Consider the following 23,988-nt stretch of genomic DNA (forward strand, 5'->3'; position numbering starts at 1 on the left):
ATTTCATACTGTTATCTGGTTTACTGTTACTCCGGTATGTTTGTGGTGTGGGCTGGTATGTTTGTAGCCCTTAGTTTTACACAAAAATCCTTTCCTCGAAATGTCCGTCTCTCCTGGGCACAGTTCCTATAACTGAGGTCTGGGGGAGGGGCATAGAAAGAGGAGCCAGTTCACACCCAGTTTAAGTCTTTTCAGTGTGCCCAGGCTCCTGCGGATCCCGTCTATACCCCATGGTCCTTTTGGAGTCCCCAGCATCCTCTACGGACTAGGAGAAAAGGATTTACCGGTAAGTACCAAAATCCTATTATCCCTCTGCTGGTGATTTTCGCTCCCCCCCCCCAAGCCTCCTAACTCCTCTGCCACTCTGCACTGCCGGTTGCTGGGGGCACCACTCTCTGCTGGAGACCTTGGAGCCTCCAGCCCTGTCCGCTGTCAGTGAGAGTGGAGCCTGGGGTGAGGCTGAGTCTCACGTCCTGAATAACAGGAATCTGACCTGTGTTAGCAGCCATCCGACACCTGGCCTGTATGACAGGGAATGCCAGAGATAAGCAACATGCTGGAGACTTCTCCCTGTCACTGAGCCAGGTATGGGTAGTTGCGGGACCCAGCATCAGGTAGTCCCGTGTGGGCCAGAGGAGGGAGGGGAGGCAGAGGTAGGGCAGTGTTAGGGGTGACCTCTGTGCTCTGATGTAATATTATCAAGGACTTAACCTAATGGCAGCAGCACTTCAGTGCTTCAATTGCCGGAGTTGCTGCATTTGTGCCTAGGTTACCCAGAGGCCCTGACGTGTCATTTCAATCCCATTTGTCAGAGTAAAAAACCCAAAAGAGTATTAATAAACATAGAATAGTAATACAGTATCTATCTATCTATCTAGCTATCTATCTGCTACAGGTGCTCCTCGGGTAACGCAAGAACCATGGAACAATATTTACTTACATTAAGATGTCTTAAATTTACATCTCTATAGATTTACCAAATTCTTAACACTCATTTATATTTACAACCATGAAAATCAGAAACTTCCGTGCGGAGAACGGGTAGAAAATCTAGTATTATATAAACTTCAGGCTATGTGTATAAGGTGTATATGAAACATAAATGCGTTTCATATTTAGACTTGAATCACATTCCCTAGATACCTTATTGCAGTTTGCAAATAGTCCCAAATACAGAAAAATCCAAAATACCTCTGGTCCCGTCCCAAGCATGTGGTTTATGGGAGACTCAACCTGTACTTTATGTTAGTAATATGTGCCAAACCCCACACATCATCATTGTACATCATATTACTACGTATGGTTAAATATGGCATGGCCTTAAATGAATACCATCATTTAGAAAAAAAGTAGTTACAGCTTGTTTACTTCATCATTAAGATGTTAATGGGATCATATAACGGCCATTTTTAATTACTTGAATGTAACTTTTTTTATACTGGTTCTTTCTTACCACAGTGACGGTAGAGGGAAATCATTAAAAGGGTAAATAATGGCTGCTATTATAACATCTTGTTTTTGCAGATGTTTATCAGCGGTTATGCATTGATGGCCGGAGCAGCAGAAAGACTCGTCTTTGGTTATGATAGTTACGGAAATGTGTGTGGGAGAAAAAACTCTCCTATATCCAATGCACCTTTTTCTGGAAAAGACATGACTAACAGAAAGTAAGTACAATAAACTCATCTCATGTTAGTCCTTTTTTATAGTACTGAGGTTTCGACCGGGATTAGGCTGACTCAGTCACCAATGTTTTAGCATGGTTGATTTATGTGTCAAAATCTCGGGCGGAAGTGGGGGGGCGGTATAGTGTGTTGGTCTATGGATTATTATGGGGTGTATTCAATACCTGTTGGAAACTGCCGTCTTGTCGGAAAGATGGCAGTTTTCAACAGGTTTAGGTCAGAAGGGGTTCCGACCTATTCAATGCCAAGCCATTTTTTCCAACAAGTCGGAAATCACATGGATTGTTGGATTAGCCGCGGATCCATGTGTTCCGCGGCCAAATGCTACAGGTTTGGCCTCGGTTCCGACAATGTCAATCCAACTTTTTTTAAAGCCGGATTGACATTGTCGTAATCGGGGAGATGAGACGGGGGAGCGGGACACGTTGTGACGGCGAGCATGTGAAGGTGAGTAGCGGCAGCAGGCAGACCTGTTTCTGAGGTGAGGAGAGGACACAGCAGCAAGGACGGACACAGCAGCCGGGGAGGACCCGCCCGCCGGACGTGACAGCACGGGGTTTGAGCGGCGTCTGACTCCCCAGCCTCCCCAGATATAGTTGTCTGGAGCGAACAAATCTGACAGTCTGATTTGGCCGCTCGTATTGAATAATGACATATCGGATCCTTTCCTTCGGAAAGTATCTGACAGGTATTGAATACACCCCTATATCTCTATCACCGCCCACTCACTCTCACCTGTGAATTTCTGAACAGGTGGGTGGGCTCAGAGGTTGGATCATCTGTCACTATATGCCAATGTGATGACCTTATGTTTTTTTTATCAGTAGCCAATGTTATATAGATTGTTCGTATGGTGCAAAGGCATCCTATGTAAAGAAATGCCTAATACTTTATGATGATTTTGACTATATGTAAAAATCAAATGGTTTTGCCGAAGTAAAAAGGCTTTGTGGAACAAAATCAGTGAAAAGAAGAGCACAATAAAATATATTTCTCATACGTCCTAGAGGATGCTGGGGTCCACTTCATGACCATGGGGTATAGACTGTTCCGCGGGAGCCATGGGCACTCTTAAGACTTTTCATTGGGTGTGAACTGGCTCTTCCCTCTATGCCCCTCCTCCAGACCTCAGTTTTAAAAATGTGTCCAGGCAGACTGGATGCACTCTGAGGAGCTCTACTGAGTTTCTCTTAAAAGACTTATGTTAGGTTTTTTATTTTCAGGGAGAACTGCTGGCAACAGTCTCTCTGCTTCGTGGGACTGAGGGGGCAGAAGTAGGAACCAACTTCCTGAAGAGTTTCATGGCTCTGCTTCTGCCCGACAGGACACCATTAGCTCCTGAAGGGAACTGAACGCTAGCCGTGTCTAGATGCTCACTCCCACAGCACGCCGTCACCCCCCTCACAGAGCCAGAAGTCAGAAGACAGGTGAGTGTAAGAAGATAGATCTTCAATCAAGTAAAGTGACGGCTGAGGTACAGCGCGCCATTGCTGCCCACACATACACAGGCGGTGCAGGGCGCTGGGGGGCAGCAAGTAACCTCGTAAACTGGATAAAAGGGGGCAGTATAAATATTATGTGAAAAATCTCTGAGAAGAAACGCGCCATTGTAGGGGAGGAGCTTCCTCCTCAGGCAGCCAGCACACTGTTCAGCGCCATTTTCTCTCATTCACATACTGCAGAGAAGACGCTGGTCCTCCTCCAGGGGGCCTGGGTGCTAAATCATATTGTTCATAATATAATAGCGCTTAAAGGTTTCTGTGTACGGAGTACGCGACACAGGGATTTTGTATCTGTGTACAAAGTACGCGGCACGGGGATTTTTTCTTTGGCGCTGGGTTGTGAACTGGCTGCTCCTAAACTGTGTCCCTCTGACAGATTTTACTGTGGGTCTGTCCCCTATAAGTCCCAGTGTGTCTGTGAGAGTGTGTTGTACACGTGGGTGACATGTCTGAGTCAGGGACTTCCTCCCCGGAGGAAGGCATTTTAGGGACATAGAGTTGTAATGTGGTGGCGCTGCCGGCACACCAAGAGCCTGCATGGGTGAAAGAAATATGTGATAGTATGCATCATATCAATAAGGAGATTAGATAAGTCTGAATCTCATGCTGAGTGCTGGAGAAAATCTGTGCAAGATGTGATTTTTCAGGGCTCTGTTCTTCCATCCGCAGGCGACCCCTCTGGGTCACATAAGAGACCATTTGCGAATATTGTGAATACTGATACCAACACGGACACTGATTCTTGTGTCGACGATAGTGACTCCAGAGAAATAGATCATAAATTGGCAAAAAATATACAATATATGATTGTAGCTATAAGGGAAGTGCTGGAAGTCACGGAAGCCACCCCTGTACCTCAGGAGAAGTCTTATTTCTATAAAGAAAAGAAATCCAAGGTCACCTTCCCTCCTTCCCATCAGATAGGTTATCCTTTTCCGGTGGAGGACAGGAAAAAATGGGAGACACCCCCTGTGTTAAACAGTGCACTGTCCAGGTTGACAAAGAAGGTAATACTCCCTGCACCTGGCACGGCTTCACTAAAAGAGCCGGCAGACCGAAAGATGGAAACTACATTGACATCCATTTATGTTGCCAATGGTACGCTGCCCAGGCTCACTGTTGCTTGTGCGTGGGTGAGTCGCGCTATTGAAAAATGGTCAGAAAGCGTGTCATCAGAAATTGACACAATTAATGCACATGCACCGGAAGATAATCCTGTCATCAAAAGCCAGGATTTCGCTCCTGTGGTGGCTACGCGTTCTCACCTACTAGAGGGACGCAGGTTTGGGATTCACGACTGGGTCCTAATAACCACGGATGCAAGTCTCCGAGGCGGGGGAGCTGTCACTCAGGGAGAAAGCTTCCAGGGAAAATGGTCAAGTCAGGAAGCCTGTCTTCACATAAACGTGCTGGAATTGAGACAAGCGGTACATCTTCAAGATCATCCCGTGCAGATCCAGTCGGGCATTGTAACAGGAAGCAGACTGCCTCCGCAGACACGATCTCCATCCAGGAGAGTGGGGCCTACACCAAGAAGTCTTCACAGAGGTGACGAGTCTTTGGGGAGTTCCTCCAGTAGACATGATGTCATCTCGTCTCAACACGAAGCTTCAGAAATATTGTTCCAGGTCGAGAGACCCTCAAGCAATAACAGTGGATACGCTGGTGGCCCAGTGGGTGTTCCGGTCGGTGTATGTCTTCCCTTCACTTCCGCTGATCCCAAAAGTGCTCGGGATCATAAGAAGACCAAGAGTTCGAGCAATCTTCATTGCCCAGACTGGCCAAGGAGGGCTTGGTACCCATATCTTCAGGAGTTGCCCATAAAAGATCCTCGGCCTCTTCCTCTTCACGAGGACCTGCTGCAGCAGGGGCCATGCGTGTATCAAGATTTACTGCAGCTACGTTTGACGGCAAGGCTGTTGAGCACCGGATCCTAGCCCGAAAGGGTATTCCCAAGGAAGTCATCCCCACCCTTATTCAGGCCAGGAAAGTAGTAACGTCGAAACATTACCACCGTATTTGGAGAAAATGTGTCTTGGTGTGAATCCAAGAAGGCTCCTACGGAGCAGTTTGAGTTGGGACGTTTTCTCCATTTTCTGCAGGCTGGTAGGGAGGCGGGCCTCCGATTGGGATCAATCAAGGTCCAGATTTCGGCCTTGTCAGTGTTCTTCCAAAAACAATTGGCCTCTCTTCCAGAGGTTCAGACATTCATGTAAGGGGTTCTGCACATCCAGCCTCCATTGTGCACCCAGTGGCACCATGGGACCTTAACGTTGTGTTGCAGTTCCTTCAATCAGATTGGTTTGAGCCTCTACAAGAGATAGAGTTGAAGTTTCTCACTTGGAAAGTGGTGATACTTTTGGCATTGGCATCCGCGCGGCAGGTGTCTGAATTAGGGGCCTTGTCTCACAAGAGCCCTTACCTGATCTTCCATGAAGACAGGGCAGAGTTGAGGACTCGTCAACATTTTCTTCCAAAGGTGGTTTCATCTTTCCACATAAACCATCCTATTGTGGTGCCAGTAGTTACTGACACGTTCACCGAGTCAAAGTCTCTAGATGTGGTTAGGGCTTTGAAGATTTATGTCGCTAGAACAGCTCGAATACTGGAAACAGAGTCTTTGTTTGTCCTGTATGCTCCAATCAAGATTGGGTGTCCTGCTTCCAAGCAGACTATTGCGTGTTGGATCAGAAGTACGATTCAGCATGCTCATACTACGGCTGGATTGCAGTTACCGACATTGGTGAAGGCCCATTCCACTAGGAAGGTGGGCTCATCCTGGGCGGCTGCCCGGGGGTCTCGGCATTGCAACTTTGCCGAGCAGCTACTTGGTCGGGGTCAAGCACATTTGCAAAATTCTACAAGTTTGACACCTTGGCCGATGAAGACCTCAAGTTCGGTCAATCGGTGCTGCAGGGTCATCCGCACTCTACTGCCCGTACTGGAGCTTTGGTATTAACCCCATGGTCATGGGTGGTCATTCCGAGTTGTTCGCTCGGTAATTTTCTTCGCATCGCAGCTATTTTCCTCTAACTTCGCATGCGCAATGTTCGCACTGCGACTGCGCCAAGTAAATTTGCTATGCAGTTAGGTATTTTACTCACGGCATTACGAGGTTTTTTCTTCGTTCTGGTGATCGTAATGTGATTGACAGGAAGTGGGTGTTTCTGTGCGGAAACAGGCCGTTTTATGGGAGTGCTTGAAAAAACGCTACAGTTTCTGGGGAAAAAGCGGGAGTGGCTGGAGAAACGGAGGAGTGTCTGGGCGAACGCTGGGTGTGTTTGTGACGTCAAACCAGGAACGACAAGCACTGAACTGATCGCACTGGAAGAGTAAGTCTCGAGCTACTCAGAAACTGCACAGAGAAGTCTTTTCGCAATATTGCGAATCTTTCGTTCGCAATTTTGATAAGCTAAAATTCACTCCCAGTAGGCGGCGGTTAAAAGCAGCTTGCGAGCGAACAACTCTGAATGAGGGCCATGAAGTGGACCCCAGCATCCTCTAGGACAGGGGTGTCAAACTCATGGCCCTCCAGCTGTTGTGGAACTACACATTCCAGCATGCCTTGCCACAGTTGCAGCCATCCCTAATACAAAATAGATGGCAAGGCATGCTGGGATGTGTAGTTCCACAACAGCTGGAGGGCCGCGAGTTTGACACCCCTGCTCTAGGACGTATGAGAAAACAGGATTTTAATACCTACCGGTAAATCCTTTTCTCTGACGTCCTAGTGGATGCTGGGAACTCCGTAAGGACCATGGGGAATAGACGGGCTCCGCAGGAGACTGGGCACTCTTAAAAGAAAGATTAGGTACTATATCTGGTGTGCACTGGCTCCTCCCTCTATGCCCCTCCTCCAGACCTCAGTTAGAATCTGGCCCGGCCAGAGCTGGATGCACTTAGTGGGCTCTCCTGAGCTCACTAGAAAACAAAGTATTTGTTATGAGGGACTGAGGGGAGAGAAGCAAACCTACCTGCTTGCAGCTAGCTTGTGCTTCTAAGGCTACTGGACACCATTAGCTCCAGAGGGATCGAACACAGGGCCCGACCTCGATCGTCCGTTCCCGGAGCCGCGCCGCCGTCCCCCTTGCAGAGCCAGAAGACGGAAGATAAAGATGAAAAACGGCGGCTGAAGACTCCTGTCTTCATTAAGGTAGCGCACAGCACTGCAGCTGTGCGCCATTGCTCCCATAGCACACCACACACTCCGGTCACTGTTGGGTGCAGGGCGCTGGGGGGGGGGGCGCCCTGGCCAGCAATTAGTTTACCTTTTGGCACAAATAGCACATAATACAGTGTATAACACTGGATATGTGCAAAAACCCCCGCCATTAACATTATAAAAAGCGGGAGAAGCCCGCCGCTGAGGGGGCGGGGCTATCTTCCTCAGCACAGCCAGCGCCATTTTCTCTTCACAGCTCCGCTGGAAGGACGCTCCCCAGACTCTCCCCTGCAGTATCCAGTACAACAAGGGTAAAAAAGAGAGGGGGGGCACATAAATTTAGGCGCAAATTGGTCTTAATAACAGCTATTGGGAAAAATCACTCAGTATAGTGATAATCCCTGTGTTATGTAGCGCTGTGGTGTGTGCTGGCATACTCTCTCTCTGTCTCCCCAAAGGACTTTGTGGGGTCCTGTCCTCAGTCAGAGCATTCCCTGTGTGTGCGCGGTGTGTCGGTACGGCTGTGTCGACATGTTTGATGTGGAGGCGGAGCAGGAGTCGATAAGTGTGATGTCGCCCCCTACGGGGCCGACACCGGAGTGGATGGATATGTGGAAGGTATTAACCGACAGTGTCAACTCTTTACATAAAAGGTTTGATGACGTAACAGCCTTGGGACAGCCGGCATCTCAGCCCGCGCCTGCCCAGGCGTCTCAGAGGCCATCAGGGGCTCAAAAACGCCCGCTAGCTCAGATGGCAGACACAGATGTCGACACGGAGTCTGACTCCAGTGTAGACGAGGATGAGACAAATGTACAGTCCACAAGGGCCATCCGATGCATGATTACGGCAATGAAAAATGTGTTGCACATTTCTGACATTAACCCGGTTACCACTAAAAAGGGTATTATGTTTGGGAAGAAAAAGCAGCCAGTGACTTTTCCCCATCTGATGAATTAAATGAATTGTGTGAAGAAGCGTGGTGTTCCCCTGATAAGAAACTAGTGATTTCTAAGAGGTTACTGATGGCGTACCCTTTCCCGCCAACGGATAGGTTACGCTGGGAGACATCCCCTAGGGTGGACAAGGCGCTCACACGATTATCTAAAAGGGTGGCACTGCCGTCTCAGGATACGGCCGCCCTAAAGGAGCCTGCAGATAGAAAGCAGGAGGCTATCCTGAAGTCTGTATATACACACTCAGGTACTATACTGAGACCTGCTATTGCTTCAGCATGGATGTGTAGTGCTGCAGCAGCATGGTCTAATACCCTGTCAGACAACATTGATACCCTCGACAGGGATGCTATTTTGCTAACCATAGAGCATATAAAGGACGTTGTCTTGTATATGAGGGATGCACAGAGGGACATTTGCCGGCTGGCATCTAGAATTAATGCAATGTCCATTTCTGCCAGGAGAGTATTATGGACTCGGCAGTGGACAGGTGATGCTGATTCTAAAAGGCACATGGAGGTTTTGCCTTATAAGGGTGAGGAATTGTTTGGGGACGGTCTCTCGGACCTCGTATCCACAGCAACAGCTGGGAAGTCGACTTTTTTACCTCAGGTTTCCTCACAGCCTAAGAAAGCACCGTATTATCAAGTACAGTCCTTTCGGCCTCAGAAAGGCAAGCGGGTCAGAGGCGCATCCTTTCTGCCCAGAGGCAGGGGTAGAGGGAAAAAGCTGCACCAGACAGCCAGTTCCCAGGAACAAAAATCCTCCCCTGCTTCCACTAAGTCCACCGCATGACGCTGGGGCTCCACAGGTGGAGCCAGGTGCGGTGGGGGCGCGTCTCCGGAACTTCAGCGACCAGTGGGTTCGCTCACAGGTGGATCTCTGGGTTCTACAAGTGGTATCTCAGGGATACATGCTGGAGTTCGAGGCGACTCCCCCTCGCCGTTACCTCAAATCAGCCTTGCCAGCGGCTCCCAGGGAAAGGGAGGTAGTGCTGGCGGCTATTCACAAGCTGTACCTTCAGCAGGTGATAATCAAGGTTCCCCTCCTTCAACAGGGACGGGGTTACTATTCCACAATGTTTGTGGTACCGAAACCAGACGGTTCGGTGAGACCCATTCTAAATTTGAAATCCTTGAACACTTATGTAAGGAAGTTCAAGTTCAAAATGGAATCGCTCAGGGCGGTTATTGCAAGCCTGGAAGAGGGGGATTTTATGGTGTCGCTGGACATCAAGGACGCTTATCTGCATGTCCCCATTTACCCACCTCACCAGGAGTACCTCAGGTTTGTGGTACAGGACTGTCATTACCAATTCCAGACGTTGCCGTTTGGTCTGTCCACGGCACCGAGGGTATTTACCAAGGTAATGGCCGAAATGATGATACTCCTTCGGAAGAAGGGAGTTATAATTATCCCGTACTTGGACGATCTCCTTATAAAGGCGAGGTCCAAGGAGCAGTTGTTAGTCAACGTAGCACTATCTCGGGAAGTGCTGCAACAGCACGGCTGGATTCTGAATATCCCAAAGTCGCAGCTGATTCCTGCAACGCGTCTGCTGTTCTTGGGCATGATTCTGGACACAGAACAGAAGAAGGTGTTTCTCCCGGTGGAGAAGGCCCAGGAATTGTCATCTCTGGTCAGGGACCTCCTGAAACCAAAACAGGTGTCGGTGCATCACTGCACGCGAGTCCTGGGAAAGATGGTAGCTTCTTACGAAGCAATTCCCTTCGGCAGGTTCCATGCAAGGATCTTTCAGTGGGATCTGTTAGACAAGTAGTCCGGATCGCATCTTCAGATGCATTGGCTGATCACCCTGTCCCCGAGGGCCAGGGTGTCTCTGCTGTGGTGGCTGCAGAAGGCTCATCTTATCGAGGGCCGCAGATTCGGCATACAGGACTGGGTCCTGGTGACCACGGATGCAAGCCTCCGAGGTTGGGGGGCAGTCACTCAGGGAAGGAACTTCCAAGGACTGTGGTCAAGTCAGGAGACTTCCCTTCACATAAATATTCTGGAACTAAGGGCCATTTACAACGCCCTGAGTCAAGCAGAACCCCTGCTTCAAAACCAACCGGTGCTGATTCAGTCAGACAACATCACGGCGATCGCCCATGTAAACCGACAGGGCGGCACAAGAAGCAGGATGGCGATGGCAGAAGCCACAAGGATTCTCCGATGGGCGGAGAATCACGTGCTAGCACTGTCAGCAGTGTTCATTCCGGGAGTGGAGAACTGGGAAGCAGACTTCCTCAGCAGGCACGACCTCCACCCGGGAGAGTGGGGACTTCATCCAGAAGTCTTCACGCTGATTGTAAATCGTTGGGAACGGCCACAGGTAGACATGATGGCGTCCCGTCTCAACAAAAAGCTAAAAAAATATTGCGCCAGGTCAAGGGACCCTCAGGCGATAGCTGTGGACGCACTAGTGACACCGTGGGTGTACCAGTCGGTTTATGTGTTCCCTCCTCTTCCTCTCATACCCAAGGTACTGAGGATTGTAAGAAAGAGAGGAGTAAGAACTATACTCATTGTTCCGGATTGGCCAAGAAGAACTTGGTACCCAGAACTACAAGAAATGATCTCAGAGGACCCATGGCCTCTGCCTCTCAGACAGGACCTGTTACAACAGGGGCCCTGTCTGTTCCAAGACTTACCGCGGCTGCGTTTGACGGCATGGCGGTTGAACGCCGAATCCTAACGGAAAAGGGCATTCCAGATGAAGTGATTCCTACGCTGATAAAGGCTAGGAAAGACGTGACAGCACAACATTATCACCGTATATGGCGAAAATGTGTTGCTTGGTGTGAGGCCAGGAAGGCCCCTACGGAAGAATTCCAGCTGTGTCGATTCCTGCACTTCCTACAGTCAGGAGTGACTATGGGCCTAAAATTAGGATCCATAAAGGTCCAGATTTCGGCCCTATCTATTTTCTTTCAAAAAGAACTGGCTTCACTGCCTGAAGTTCAGACGTTTGTTAAGGGAGTGCTGCATATTCAGCCCCCTTTTGTGCCTCCAGTGGCACCTTGCGATCTTAACGTTGTGTTGGATTTCATGAAATCCCACTGGTTTGAGCCACTTAAGACCGTGGAGCTAAAAATAAGAATTTACTTACCGATAATTCTATTTCTCGTAGTCCGTAGTGGATGCTGGGAACTCCGTAAGAACCATGGGGAATAGCGGCTCCGCAGGAGACTGGGCACAAAAAGTAAAAGCTTTAGACTAGCTTGTGTGCACTGGCTCCTCCCCCTATGACCCTCCTCCAAGCCTCAGTTAAGATACTGTGCCCGGACGAGCGTACATAATAAGGAAGGATCTTGAATCCCGGGTAAGACTCATACCAGCCACACCAATCACACCGTACAACTCGTGATCTGAACCCAGTTAACAGTATGATAACCGTAGGAGCCTCTGAAAAGATGGCTTCCAACAATAAACAACCCGATTTGTTTGTAACAATAACTATATACAAGTATTGCAGACAATCCGCACTTGGGATGGGCGCCCAGCATCCACTACGGACTACGAGAAATAGAATTATCGGTAAGTAAATTCTTATTTTCTCTGACGTCCTAGTGGATGCTGGGAACTCCGTAAGGACCATGGGGATTATACCAAAGCTCCCAAACGGGCGGGAGAGTGCGGATGACTCTGCAGCACCGAATGAGAGAACTCCAGGTCCTCCTCAGCCAGGGTATCAAATTTGTAGAATTTAGCAAACGTGTTTGCCCCTGACCAAGTAGCTGCTCGGCAAAGTTGTAAAGCCGAGACCCCTCGGGCAGCCGCCCAAGATGAGCCCACCTTCCTTGTGGAATGGGCTTTAACAGATTTTGGCTGTGGCAGGCCTGCCACAGAATGTGCAAGTTGAATTGTACTACAAATCCAACGAGCAATCGTCTGCTTAGAAGCAGGAGCACCCAGCTTGTTGGGTGCATACAGTATAAACAGCGAGTCAGATTTTCTGACTCCAGCCGTCCTGGAAACATATATTTTCAGGGCCCTGACTACGTCCAGCAACTTGGAGTCCTCCAAGTCCCTAGTAGCCACAGGTACCACAATAGATTGATTCATGTGAAACGCTGAAACCACCTTAGGGAGAAATTGAGGACGAGTCCTCAATTCCGCCCTATCCGAATGAAATATCAGGTAAGGGCTTTTATAGGATAAAGCCGCCAATTCTGATACGCGCCTGGCTGAAGCCAGGGCCAACAGCATTACCACTTTCCATGTGAGATATTTCAAATCCACTGTGGCAAGTGGTTCAAACCAATGTGATTTTAGGAACCCTAAAACTACATTGAGATCCCAAGGTGCCACTGGAGGCACAAAAGGAGGCTGTATATGCAGTACCCCTTTGACAAACGTCTGAACTTCAGGCACTGAAGCCAGTTCTTTCTGGAAGAAGATCGACAGGGCCGAAATTTGAACCTTAATGGATCCTAATTTTAGGCCCATAGACAATCCTGCTTGCAGGAAATGTAGGAAACAACCCAGTTGAAATTCCTCCGTAGGGGCCTTCTTGGCCTCACACCACGCAACATATTTTCGCCAAATGCGATGATAATGTTTTGCAGTTACATCCTTCCTGGCCTTGATCAGGGTAGGGATGACTTCATCTGGAATGCCTTTTTCCTTCAGGATTCGGCGTTCAACCGCCATGCCGTCAAACGCAGCCGCGGTAAGTCTTGGAACAGACAAGGTCCCTGCTGGAGCAGGTCCTTTTGACCTGGCGCAATATCTGTCCAGTTTCTTGTTGAGACGGGACGCCATCATGTCCACCTTTGGTTTTTCCCAACGGTTTACAATCACTTGGAAGACTTCTGGATGAAGTCCCCACTCCCCCGGGTGGAGGTCGTGTCTGCTGAGGAAGTCTGCTTCCCAGTTGTCCACTCCCGGAATGAACACTGCTGACAGTGCTATCACATGATTTTCCGCCCAGCGGAGAATCCTTGCAGCTTCTGCCATTGCCCTCCTGCTTCTTGTGCCGCCATGTCTGTTTACGTGGGCGACAGCCGTGATGTTGTCCGACTGGATCAATACCGGTTGACCCTGAAGCAGAGGCCTTGCTTGACTTAGGGCATTGTAAATGGCCCTTAGCTCTAGGATATTTATGTGAAGAGACGTTTCCATGCTTGACCACAAGCCCTGGAAATTTCTTCCCTGTGTGACTGCTCCCCAGCCTCCCAGGCTGGCATCCGTGGTTACCAGCATCCAATCCTGAATGCCGAATCTGCGGCCCTCTAGAAGATGAGCCTTCTGTAACCACCACAGGAGAGATACCCTTGTCCTTGGAGATAGGGTTATCCGCTGATGCATCTGAAGATGCGATCCGGACCATTTGTCCAGCAGATCCCACTGAAAAGTTCTTGCATGGAATCTTCCGAATGGAATCGCTTCGTAAGAAGCCACCATTTTTCCCAGGACTCTCGTGCACTGATGCACTGACACTTGTCCTGGTTTTAGGAGGTTCCTGACTAGCTCGGATAACTCCCTCGCCTTCTCCTCCGGGAGAAACACCTTTTTCTGGACTGTGTCCAGAATCATCCCTAGGAACAGTAGACGTGTTGTTGGAATCAGCTGTGATTTTGGGATATTTAGAATCCACCCGTGCTGACGTAGCACTACCTGAGATAGTGCTACTCCGACCTCTAACTGTTCCCTGGACCTTGCCCTTATCAGGAGATCGTCCAAGTAAGGGATAATTAATACGCCTTTTCTTCGAAGAAGAATCATCATTTCGGCCATTACCTTGGTAAAGACCCGTGGTGCCGTGGACAATCCAAACGGCAGCGTCTGAAACTTATAATGACCGTTTTGTATCACAAACCTGAGGTACCCTTGGTGAGAAGGGTAGATTGGGACATGGAGATAAGCATCCTTGATGTCTAGAGATACCATATAGTCCCCTTCTTCCAGGTTCGCTATCACTGCTCTGAGTGACTCCATCTTGAATTTGAACCTTTTTATGTAAGTGTTCAAAGATTTTAGATTTAAAATTGGTCTCACCGAGCCGTCCGGCTTCGGTACCACAAACAGCGTGGAATAATACCCCTTTCCCTGTTGTAGGAGGGGTACCTTGATTATCACCTGCTGGGAATACAGCTTGTGAATAGCTTCCAATACTGCCTCCCTGTCGGAGGGAGACGTTGGTAGAGCAGACTTCAGGAACCGGCGAGGGGGAGACGTCTCGAATTCCAATTTGTACCCCTGTGATACTACCTGCAGGATCCAGGGGTCCACTTGCGAGTGAGCCCACTGCGCGCTGAAATTCTTGAGACGGCCCCCCACTGTGCCCGAGTCTGCTTGCAGAGCCCCAGCGTCATGCTGAGGACTTGGCAGAAGCGGGGGAGGGCTTCTGCTCCTGGGAAGAGGCTGCATGGTGCAGTCTTTTTAAACTTTTACTTCTAAGCAGCTCAGGAGAGCCACCTAGCTTGCACCTTTCTCGTTCGGGCACAAAAATCTAACTGAGGCTTGGAGGAGGGTCATAGGGGGAGGAGCCAGTGCACACCAGCTAGTCTAAAGCTTTTACTTTTTGTGCCCAGTCTCCTGCGGAGCCGCTATTCCCCATGGTCCTTACGGAGTTCCCAGCATCCACTAGGACGTCAGAGAAATATCTCACGTGGAAAGTGGTCATGCTATTGGCCTTAGCTTCGGCTAGGCGTGTGTCAGAATTGGCGGCTTTGTCGTGTAAAAGCCCTTATCTGATCTTCCATATGGACAGGGCAGAATTGAGGACTCGTCCCCAATTTCTCCCTAAGGTGGTATCGGCGTTTCATTTGAACCAACCTATTGTGGTGCCTGCGGCTACTAGGGACTTGGAGGACTCCAAGTTACTAGATGTAGTCAGGGCTTTGAAAATATATATAGCCAGGACGGCTGGAGTCAGGAAAACTGACTCGCTGTTTATCCTGCATGCGCCCAACAAGCTGGGTGCTCCTGCTTCAAAGCAAACTATTGCGCGCTGGATCTGTAGCACGATTCAGCAAGCTCATTCTGCGGCAGGATTGCCGCATCCTAAATCAGTAAAAGCCTATTCCACAAGGAAGGTGGGCTCTTCTTGGGCGGCTGCCCGAGGGGTCTCGGCTTTACAGCTTTGCCGAGCTGCTACTTGGTCGGGTTCAAACACATTTGCTAAGTTCTACAAGTTTGATACCCTGGCTGAGGAGGACCTTGCCTTTGCTCATTCGGTGCTGCAGAGTCATCCGCACTCTCCCGCCCGTTTGGGAGCTTTGGTATAATCCCCATGGTCCTTACGGAGTTCCCAGCATCCACTAGGACGTCAGAGAAAATAAGAATTTACTCACCGGTAATTCTATTTCTCGTAGTCCGTAGTGAATGCTGGGCGCCCGTCCCAAGTGCGGACTCTCTGCAATACATGTATATAGTTATTGCTTAACTAAAGGGTTATTGTTATGAGCCATCTGTTACTGAGGCTCAGTTGTTGTTCATACTGTTAACTGGGTATGGTTATCACGAGTTGTACAGTGTGATTGGTGTGGCTGGTATGAGTCTTACCCTGGATTCCAAATCCTTTCCTGGTAATGTCAGCTCTTCCGGGCACAGTTTCCCTAACTGAGGTCTGGAGGAGGGGCATAGAGGGAGGAGCCAGTGCACACCAGATATAGTACCTAATCTTTCTTTTAAGAGTGCCCAGTCTCCTGCGGAGCCCGTCTATTCCCCATGGTCCTTACGGAGTTCCCAGCATCAACTACGGACTACGAGAAATAGAATTACCGGTGAGTAAATTCTTATTTTCTCCTAGTCCATAGAGGATGCTGGGCGCCCATCCCAGTGCGTACTTTACCTGCAGTTTTGTTATTAGAGTACACAAGTTGTGTTATATTAGTTTCAGCATGTTGCTGTAATTAGTTCATGCCTGTTGGCATGTGTTATGTTGAATGCCATGTTGTGCGGCATGGTTGAGGTGTGAGCTGGTATGTATCTCACCACTAGTTTAAAGTAAATCCTTTCCTCGAGATGTCCGTCTCCCTGGGCACAGTTCCTATAACTGAGGTCTGGAGGAGGGGCATAGAGGGAGGAGCCAGTTCACACCCATTGAAAAGAATTAAGAGTGCCCATGGCTCCTGCGGAACCGTCTCTACCCCATGGTCATGAAGTGGACCCCAGCATCCTCTACAGACTAGGAGAAAAGGATTTACCGTTAGGTATTAAAATCCTGTTTGTTTGTTTTTTCGCAGACATGTTTTCTTTTTGAATTCATGCAACTTGGAGTTCAAAGACCTCAAAGTCAATTCTCTTGCTTTGTGTGTATCGAGCTGTCCTCAGGAGCAGCTAACGTCTCTGCAAGCCTTAGAGCTGTTTGCAAAGAATAACGGTAAGTTTGTAAAATGAAATATCATTTATTCACTGTGCACATACATCCAGGGGGTGCTGATGAGAGGGTAGGCACACACTTTCTGGACCACTCTGGGGGACAGGAGTGCAGCATTGGCGTAACCATGGCCCTCCGATGGTGTGACCATGCCCCCTCTTTGCATTGGCATGCAGCTGCTATTGAGGGCACTCAATATGGTGTGGCAAGCCCCATTCTATTGCTATTACTAGATCCCATCTTATCTGTTGATGGCTCACCATGTAATTAGGGGTATTGAAATAGGAGTGAGGTGAATACAGTGTACCCAAGCCCAGGCCTCTCTAGGGACATGGGCGGATAGTCGAGGAGGCACACCCATGTCCCTCTGACCATGCAGCATATACTAAGGGCCCCGAACTGGGCATAGGCAATGCACGGGGCATGACACTGCTAACGATTCTATGCAAATTGTGCCATTTTGGCCCTGCCCCTCTTCATAGATACGCCCATTTCACAGGAAGTGGCTGGAATGCGGGAGGGTCACCTACACTTTCAGGAGTTCCTGGGACTAATGACAAGAAGGTGCTTTCTTTACACCTATTAATGATCAGCTGCTTCTCCCCTCCAGGATGGGAGAAGGTAAATGTAGGCATGTATGGGGATTAATAAAAGTTAACTAAAATAGTTATGAATTTACTAAACGGCGGTTTTGCGTGGAGTTTGGAACCCCTGCACATTCTAAACCATTGAATTTACTGTTTAGCAGTTTTGTTGGTGTTTTGAAAACTTCCAGAAAAAACACCAAAAAAACTGTGGCTTTACAGATGCTACGCTAAGTAAATGTACCCCCTGAAGAGTATTTTCCCAGCAATTGGCCAGTATACTGAATTTAGCTCTGCAAAATTAAGTGGAGATCATTAGAAGATATTAAAGTAATGACTTCAGATATCAATAAACTTAATTTCCATAACAGTGGTGTAATTATTCTGTATTTAACCTAATAATATTCAGTCTATCTGTTTCTCTAAATTTAGGTGTCCAAAATGGGTATGGGACTCGGGGTCGACAGCAATTAGGTCGACAGTGGGTAGGTCGACATGAACAAGGTCGATATAAAAAAAGGTCGACATGAGTTTTTTATGGTGGCGTTTTTTCCCGTCAAGTGACCGGGAACCCCAGTTAGTGTACCGCGTCCCCTTGCATGGCTCGCGGTTACCGTTCCCAATCGTAGTCCACGTAGATCGTAAAGTATGTAAGCCGCCCCCCCAAAAAAAAAAAAAAATTGTGAAAAACTCATGTCGACCGAATGGCCGCGTCTACCTATTTCTGATGTCGACCTGTCCACTGTCGACCAATGGGTGTCGACCTAATGGGTGACGACCTAGATTAGTACATTTTTCAGTTGTGTTTTTAAATTTCTGCAGGGGAATTTTTAATCCCAAATGTCAGCCAAGAGACAGGGAGTTTATCATTTCCTTATTGTATCATTTAATTTGTCCTCTCTTGTGTTCCAGGCTCCCAGCTCTGTGTATATAAGATGAACTACACAGAGTACACAAACCATCCGAAGGCGTCAGAGTGGTGTCCTGTGCTTCCAGTGCCGCCGAGGTGAGGTCTTACTCCTTTTCCTGATGCCATAATACAGAAAGCACACGGTTCAACTCACACTATGGAAGCAACCATTTTTGTCAGCTGAACCAATATTCGTGACTATTCTACTGCCTGCTGTAGTATTTAAGGTACTAAATTGGGGTCCTATCCCCACCCAGGACTCATGTGAATAGTGAAGTGTGAGGCTAGTAGAATATTTACGTAATTAAGTAGTAATAGTGTTATTTCTCTAAATTACGCATGTGCCAGAAATTAGAATAAATCGTGCCTTGTACATAAAACTGAACCCAGCTAGTGTAGGGTAACCACACTTCAAGAGTGAAATAAAAAAGAAACAAAGGCAACGAAGCAGAAGAGAGACGTACTTAGATCTAGACAGTGGGGTCACATATAAACACCAACTGCTTTAAAATGTGAGTGTACATGTGTGTATGTATGTGTGTGTGTGTGTGTATGTATATATATATATATATATATATAGGTATAAGATCCAAACGCCCCGGCACTCCAATGACCAATGCAGGTATGACTGTGCTCCGGTGCCCTCCTTAAGGGTATTGTACCCCTATGTATGCAGGCAAATGGAGAGAGGCGGCACTCAGGAGACTGTAAAGAGTTTAAGTATCACCAAAACAGACTGTTTAATATGTCATATTAAAAACTATGTTTAGGTGATACTTATACTGTTTACAGTCTCCTGAGTGCCGCCTCTCTCCATTTGCCTGTATATATGTGTGTATATATGTGTATACTGTAAATATATATATATATATATATATATATATATATATATATATATAAAATGTATATGTAGTGTGCCGTGTCTCTACTCAATTATTAAGTTGAAAACATATAGTCCTAGTGTTTATGTAGTAATATAATATAATATTAGATTATCTGTTTTCCATGTTAGAAATAAATACTCTCTTGTTCCTTGTAACATATAATTAATTGACCGTAAATGTTCCATGATATTACGCTATAGTGCATGATTATTCTAGTGTGGTCATGTTACTTACTATCTAATAATGTTTAACACTTATGGCTTTTGTGGTACAGAGATGAACAGAGGAAATATATTCAGAAATAACCATGCAGGTCTATGCAGGCATGTCATCAGTTATATCACCTCTTAGCATAGTTACACACTCAACCATTCAGCCACTTTACACTGACAGAAACATCTTTCCGTTTGGTTACATACTGAATCATTTGCCTTTCAGGCTGGGTGGCAAGGTAATGTGGCTTAATTATAACTTCTTAGCTTGTTTGCAAGCTGACATCACACACAAGCCGATAGTGGTGATCATCCAAACGTACATAAGCAATAGAAAGAAATAGAACAGAATGGTGCTGCTAGTTCAAGGAGAGTCAGCCTCCAACATATACAGCAGAACCATTGGATAAAAAGGTGAAGAGCGCTGAACAGTATGTTGCAGTATTAGCCCAATGTGGTATTAAACAATAATGGATATATATTATTATAACGTTGACTGGGTAATATTTCCAGGACTATTAAAACATAAATTATCCTTTTGACTGGCATAGACTCTGACTTTATATGTCCTAAACCCTTGAGGGGTCCCATGTACCATATGAACATTTGCATTTCTATTTTGTATTGAAAAAACTTTTTATATTGAATCAATGCAGTTTATGTGCATCTTATTAATAAATCTTGTTAATACCAAACCATATCTGGAAACTTTTATATATAATGTTTTTTGATAGCATGAACTAATGTTTTATTGAGTCAACGTTATTATTATGTATACCCATTATTGGGGGTCATTCCGAGTTGTTCGCTCGTTGCCGATTTTCGCTATGCTGCGATTTGTTGCTAATTGCGCATGCGCAAGGCACGCAGGGCACATGCGCTTAGTTATTTAACTAAAAACTTAGCAGATTTGCTGTGGATCCTGCTGCGCTTTTTCAGTCAGTTGACAGGAAAGGGGCATTTTTGGGTGGTAACTGAGCGTTTTCCGGGAGTGTGCTAAAAAAACGCAGGCGTGTCAGGGAAAAACACGGGAGTGTCTGGAGAAACGGGGGAGTGGTTGGCCGAACGCAGGGCGTGTTTGTGACGTCAAACCAGGAACTAAACGGACCGAGCTGATCGCAATCTGTGACTAGGTCTGGAGCTACTCAGAAACTGCACAGAATTATTTATTAGCAGCTCTGCTAATCTTTCGTTCGCTATTCTGCTAAGCCAAGATACACTCCCAGAGGGCGGCGGCCTAGCGTGTGCAATGCTGCTAAAAGCAGCTAGCGAGCGAACAACTCGGAATGACCACCATTGTTCAGTACCACTTTGGGCTAATATTAAAACCTACTGTACTGTGCCAATTGCTACAGTAGCTGTGGTATTGCATATAGTGTGACCCTTTTAGAAATGTTCTGGCCTGGAGCACATGTAAGAATGCTGAAGATACTGTAGCTAGCTGCGGATGCACAAACATAATATCTTAACCCCTGTGCTGAGACTGCTTTGACAACTTTCAAGCTGCTATCATTCTAACATCAATACCATTAATTCTTTTTCTCTAACGTCCTAGAGGATGCTGGGACTCCGTAAGGACCATGGGGAATAGACGGGCTCCGCAGGAGACATGGGCACTTTAAGAAAGACTTTAGGCTCTGGGTGTGCACTGGCTCCTCCCTCTATGCCCCTCCTCCAGACCTCAGTTTGATACTGTGCCCAGAGGAGATGGGTGCACTGCAGGGAGCTCTCCTGAGTTTCCTGTAAGAAAGTATTTTGGTTAGGTTTGTTATTTTCAGGGAGCCTGCTGGCAACAAACTCCCTGCATCGAGGGACTGAGGAGAGAGAAACAGCCCCACTTCTCTGAGTTTCAAGGTCCTGTTTCTTAGGCTACTGGACACCATTAGCTCCAGAGGGATTGGTACGCAGGTTTCATCCTCGCCGTCCGTCTCAGAGCTGTGCCGCCGTCCTCCTCGCAGAGCCAGAAGATAGAAGCCGGGTGAGTATGAGAAGAAAGAAGACTTCAGAGGCGGCAGAAGACGTCTGATCTTCATAGAGGTAACGCACAGCGGTGAAGCTTTGCGCCATTGCTCCCGTTCACCTCACACACTCCGGTCACTGTAAGGGTGCAGGGCGCAGGGGGGGCGCCCTGGGCAGCAGTATAAACCTCTCCTATGGCAAAAGCATATATATACACGTACAACTGGGGCGGGGCTTCTTCCTCAGCACTCACCAGCACCATTTTCTCCACAGCACAGCGCTGAGAGGAAGCTCCCCGGACTCTCCCCTGCTTACTGACGGTGACAGTGGGTTTTTCAAGAGGGGGGGGGGGCACATAATTGGCGTGTATAAAGTTATAACAGCGCTACTGGGTAAAACATTGTGTTTTTTCCTGGGTCATATAGCACTGGGGTGTGTGCTGGCATACTCTCTCTCTGTCTCTCCAAAGGGCCTGGTGGGGAACCTGTCTTCAGAAAAGAGCTTCCCTGTGTGTGGGGTGTGTTGGTACGCGTGTGTCGACATGTATGAGGTTGAAGGCTCACCTAAGGAGGAGGGGGAGTGTATGAATGCAAGGTCTCCGTTGGCAGCGCCGACACCTGACTGGATGGATATGTGGAATGTCTTAAGTGCTAATGTGAATTTATTGCACAAAAGATTAGACAAAGCTGAAGCTAGGGAACAGTCATGAAGTCAAACCATGCCTGTCCCAATGTCGCCGAGTCCTTCGGGGTCTCAGAAGCGTACACTATCCCAAATAGTTGACACAGATACCGACACGGATTCAGACTCCAGTGTCGACTACGATGATGCAAAATTACAGCCAAAAGTGGCTAAGGGTATTCGATATATGATTATTGCAATAAAAGAGGTTTTGCATATCACAGAGGAACCCCCTGTCCCTGATACGAGGGTACACGTATAAAGAGAAAAAGCCTGAGGTCACCTTTCCATCCTCGTATGAGCTGAACGAATTATGCGAAAAGGCTTGGGAAACCCCAGACAAGAGACTGCAGGTTCCCAAAAGGATTCTTATGGCGTATCCTTTCCCGCAAAAGGATAGGATACGATGGGAATCCTCTCCTAAGGTGGACAAGGCATTGACACGCTTATCAAAAAAGATAGCGCTGCCATCCCAAGATACGGCTACCCTCAAGGATGCTGCTGATCGCAAGCAGGAGGTTACCATGAAGTCTATTTACACACATGCTGGTACAATACTTAGACCGGCAATGGCGTCGGCCTGGGTTTGTAGTGCTGTGGCTGCATGGACTGTTTCCTTATCAGCGGAGATTGAGACCCTAGATAAGGATACCATTTTAATGACCCTAGGGCATATAAAAGATGCTGTATTATATATGAGGGATGCTCAAAGAGATGTTTGTTTACTAAGTTCCAGAATAAACGCTATGTCTGTTTCCGCTAGGCGAGTCTTATGGACCCGACAGTGGACGGGGGATGCCGACTCGAAGAGGCATATGGAGTTTTTGCCTTACAAAGGTGAGGAGTTATTTGGAGAAGGCCTCTCGGACCTCGTCTCCACAGCTACGGCAGGTAAATCGAATTTCTTGCCTTATGTTCCCTCACAGCCTAAGAAAGCGCCTCATTATCAAATGCAGTCCTTTTGTTCGAATAAAAGCAAAAAAGTACGTGGATCCTCCTTTCTTGCCAGAGGTAAGGGCAGAGGAAAAAAGCTGCACACAGCTAGTTCCCAGGAACAGAAGTCCTCCCCGGCCTCTGCAAAATCCACCGCATGACGCTGGGGCTCCCCGGAGGGAGTCCGCTCCAGTGGGGGCACGTCTTCGACTTTTCAGCCACATCTGGGTTCTCTCACAGGTGGATCCCTGGGCAATAGAAATTGTTTCTCAGGGATACAAGCTGGAATTCGAAGAGGTCCCCCCTCGCCGGTTTTTCAAATCGGCTCTGCCAGCTTCTCCCTCAGAGAGGGAGTTAGTGTTAAATGCAATTAAAAAATTGTATCTTCAACAAGTAGTGGTCAAGGTTCCCCTACTGCAACAGGGGAGGGGATATTACTCAACCCTGTTTGTGGTCCCGAAACCGGACGGTTCGGTCAGACCCATTTTGAATTTAAAATCCCTGAGCCTATACTTGAAAAAGTTCAAGCTCAAGATGGAGTCGCTCAGAGCGGTCATCGCCAGCCTGGAAGGGTTTCCCTAGACATAAAGGATGCGTACCTTCATGTTCCAATATTTCCACCTCATCAGGCGTTCCTGAGATTTGCTGTACAGGATTGTCATTACCAATTTCAGACGTTGCCGTTTGGGCTTTCCACGGCCCCGAGGATTTTCACCAAGGTACTGGCGGAAATGATGGTGCTCCTGCGCAAGCGAGGTGTCACAATTATCCCATACTTGGACGATCTCCTCATAAAAGCGAGATCTCGGGAGAAGTTACTGGACAGCGTGTCACTTTCATTGAAGGTGTTACAGCAACACGTCTGGATTCTCAATATCCAGAAGTCGCAGCTGGTTCCTACGACGCGTCTGACCTTCTTGGGCTTAATTCTGGACACAGACCAGAAAAGGGTTTTTCTTCCGACGGAAAAAGCTCAGGAACTCATGACTCTGGTCAGGAACCTATTGAAGCCAAAACAGGTGTCAGTGCATCACTGCACTCGAGTCCTGGGGAAAATGGTGGCATCATACGAAGCCATTCCCTTCGGCAGGTTCCATGCGAGAACCTTCCAATGGGACCTGCTGGACAAGTTGTGCGGGTCACATCTACATATGCATTGGCGGATCACCCTGTCCCCCAGAGCCAGGGTAT

General features: G+C 47.8%; 1 protein-coding gene across 1 annotated transcript in view; it reads left to right on the forward strand.

The window, feature by feature from the left end:
• SLC44A3 (solute carrier family 44 member 3) overlaps positions 1 to 23,988 on the forward strand; it is a 347,672-nt gene that overhangs the window by 102,924 nt on the left and 220,760 nt on the right. The window contains exons 4-6 of the mRNA XM_063939826.1: positions 1,525 to 1,667; positions 16,501 to 16,637; positions 18,131 to 18,224. Coding sequence (XP_063795896.1) covers positions 1,525 to 1,667; positions 16,501 to 16,637; positions 18,131 to 18,224 — 374 coding nt within the window. The remainder of the gene's footprint in view (positions 1 to 1,524; positions 1,668 to 16,500; positions 16,638 to 18,130; positions 18,225 to 23,988) is intronic.

This window comes from Pseudophryne corroboree, chromosome 9 (assembly GCF_028390025.1).
Source record: "Pseudophryne corroboree isolate aPseCor3 chromosome 9, aPseCor3.hap2, whole genome shotgun sequence".
Classification (NCBI taxonomy): Eukaryota; Metazoa; Chordata; class Amphibia; order Anura; family Myobatrachidae; genus Pseudophryne; species Pseudophryne corroboree.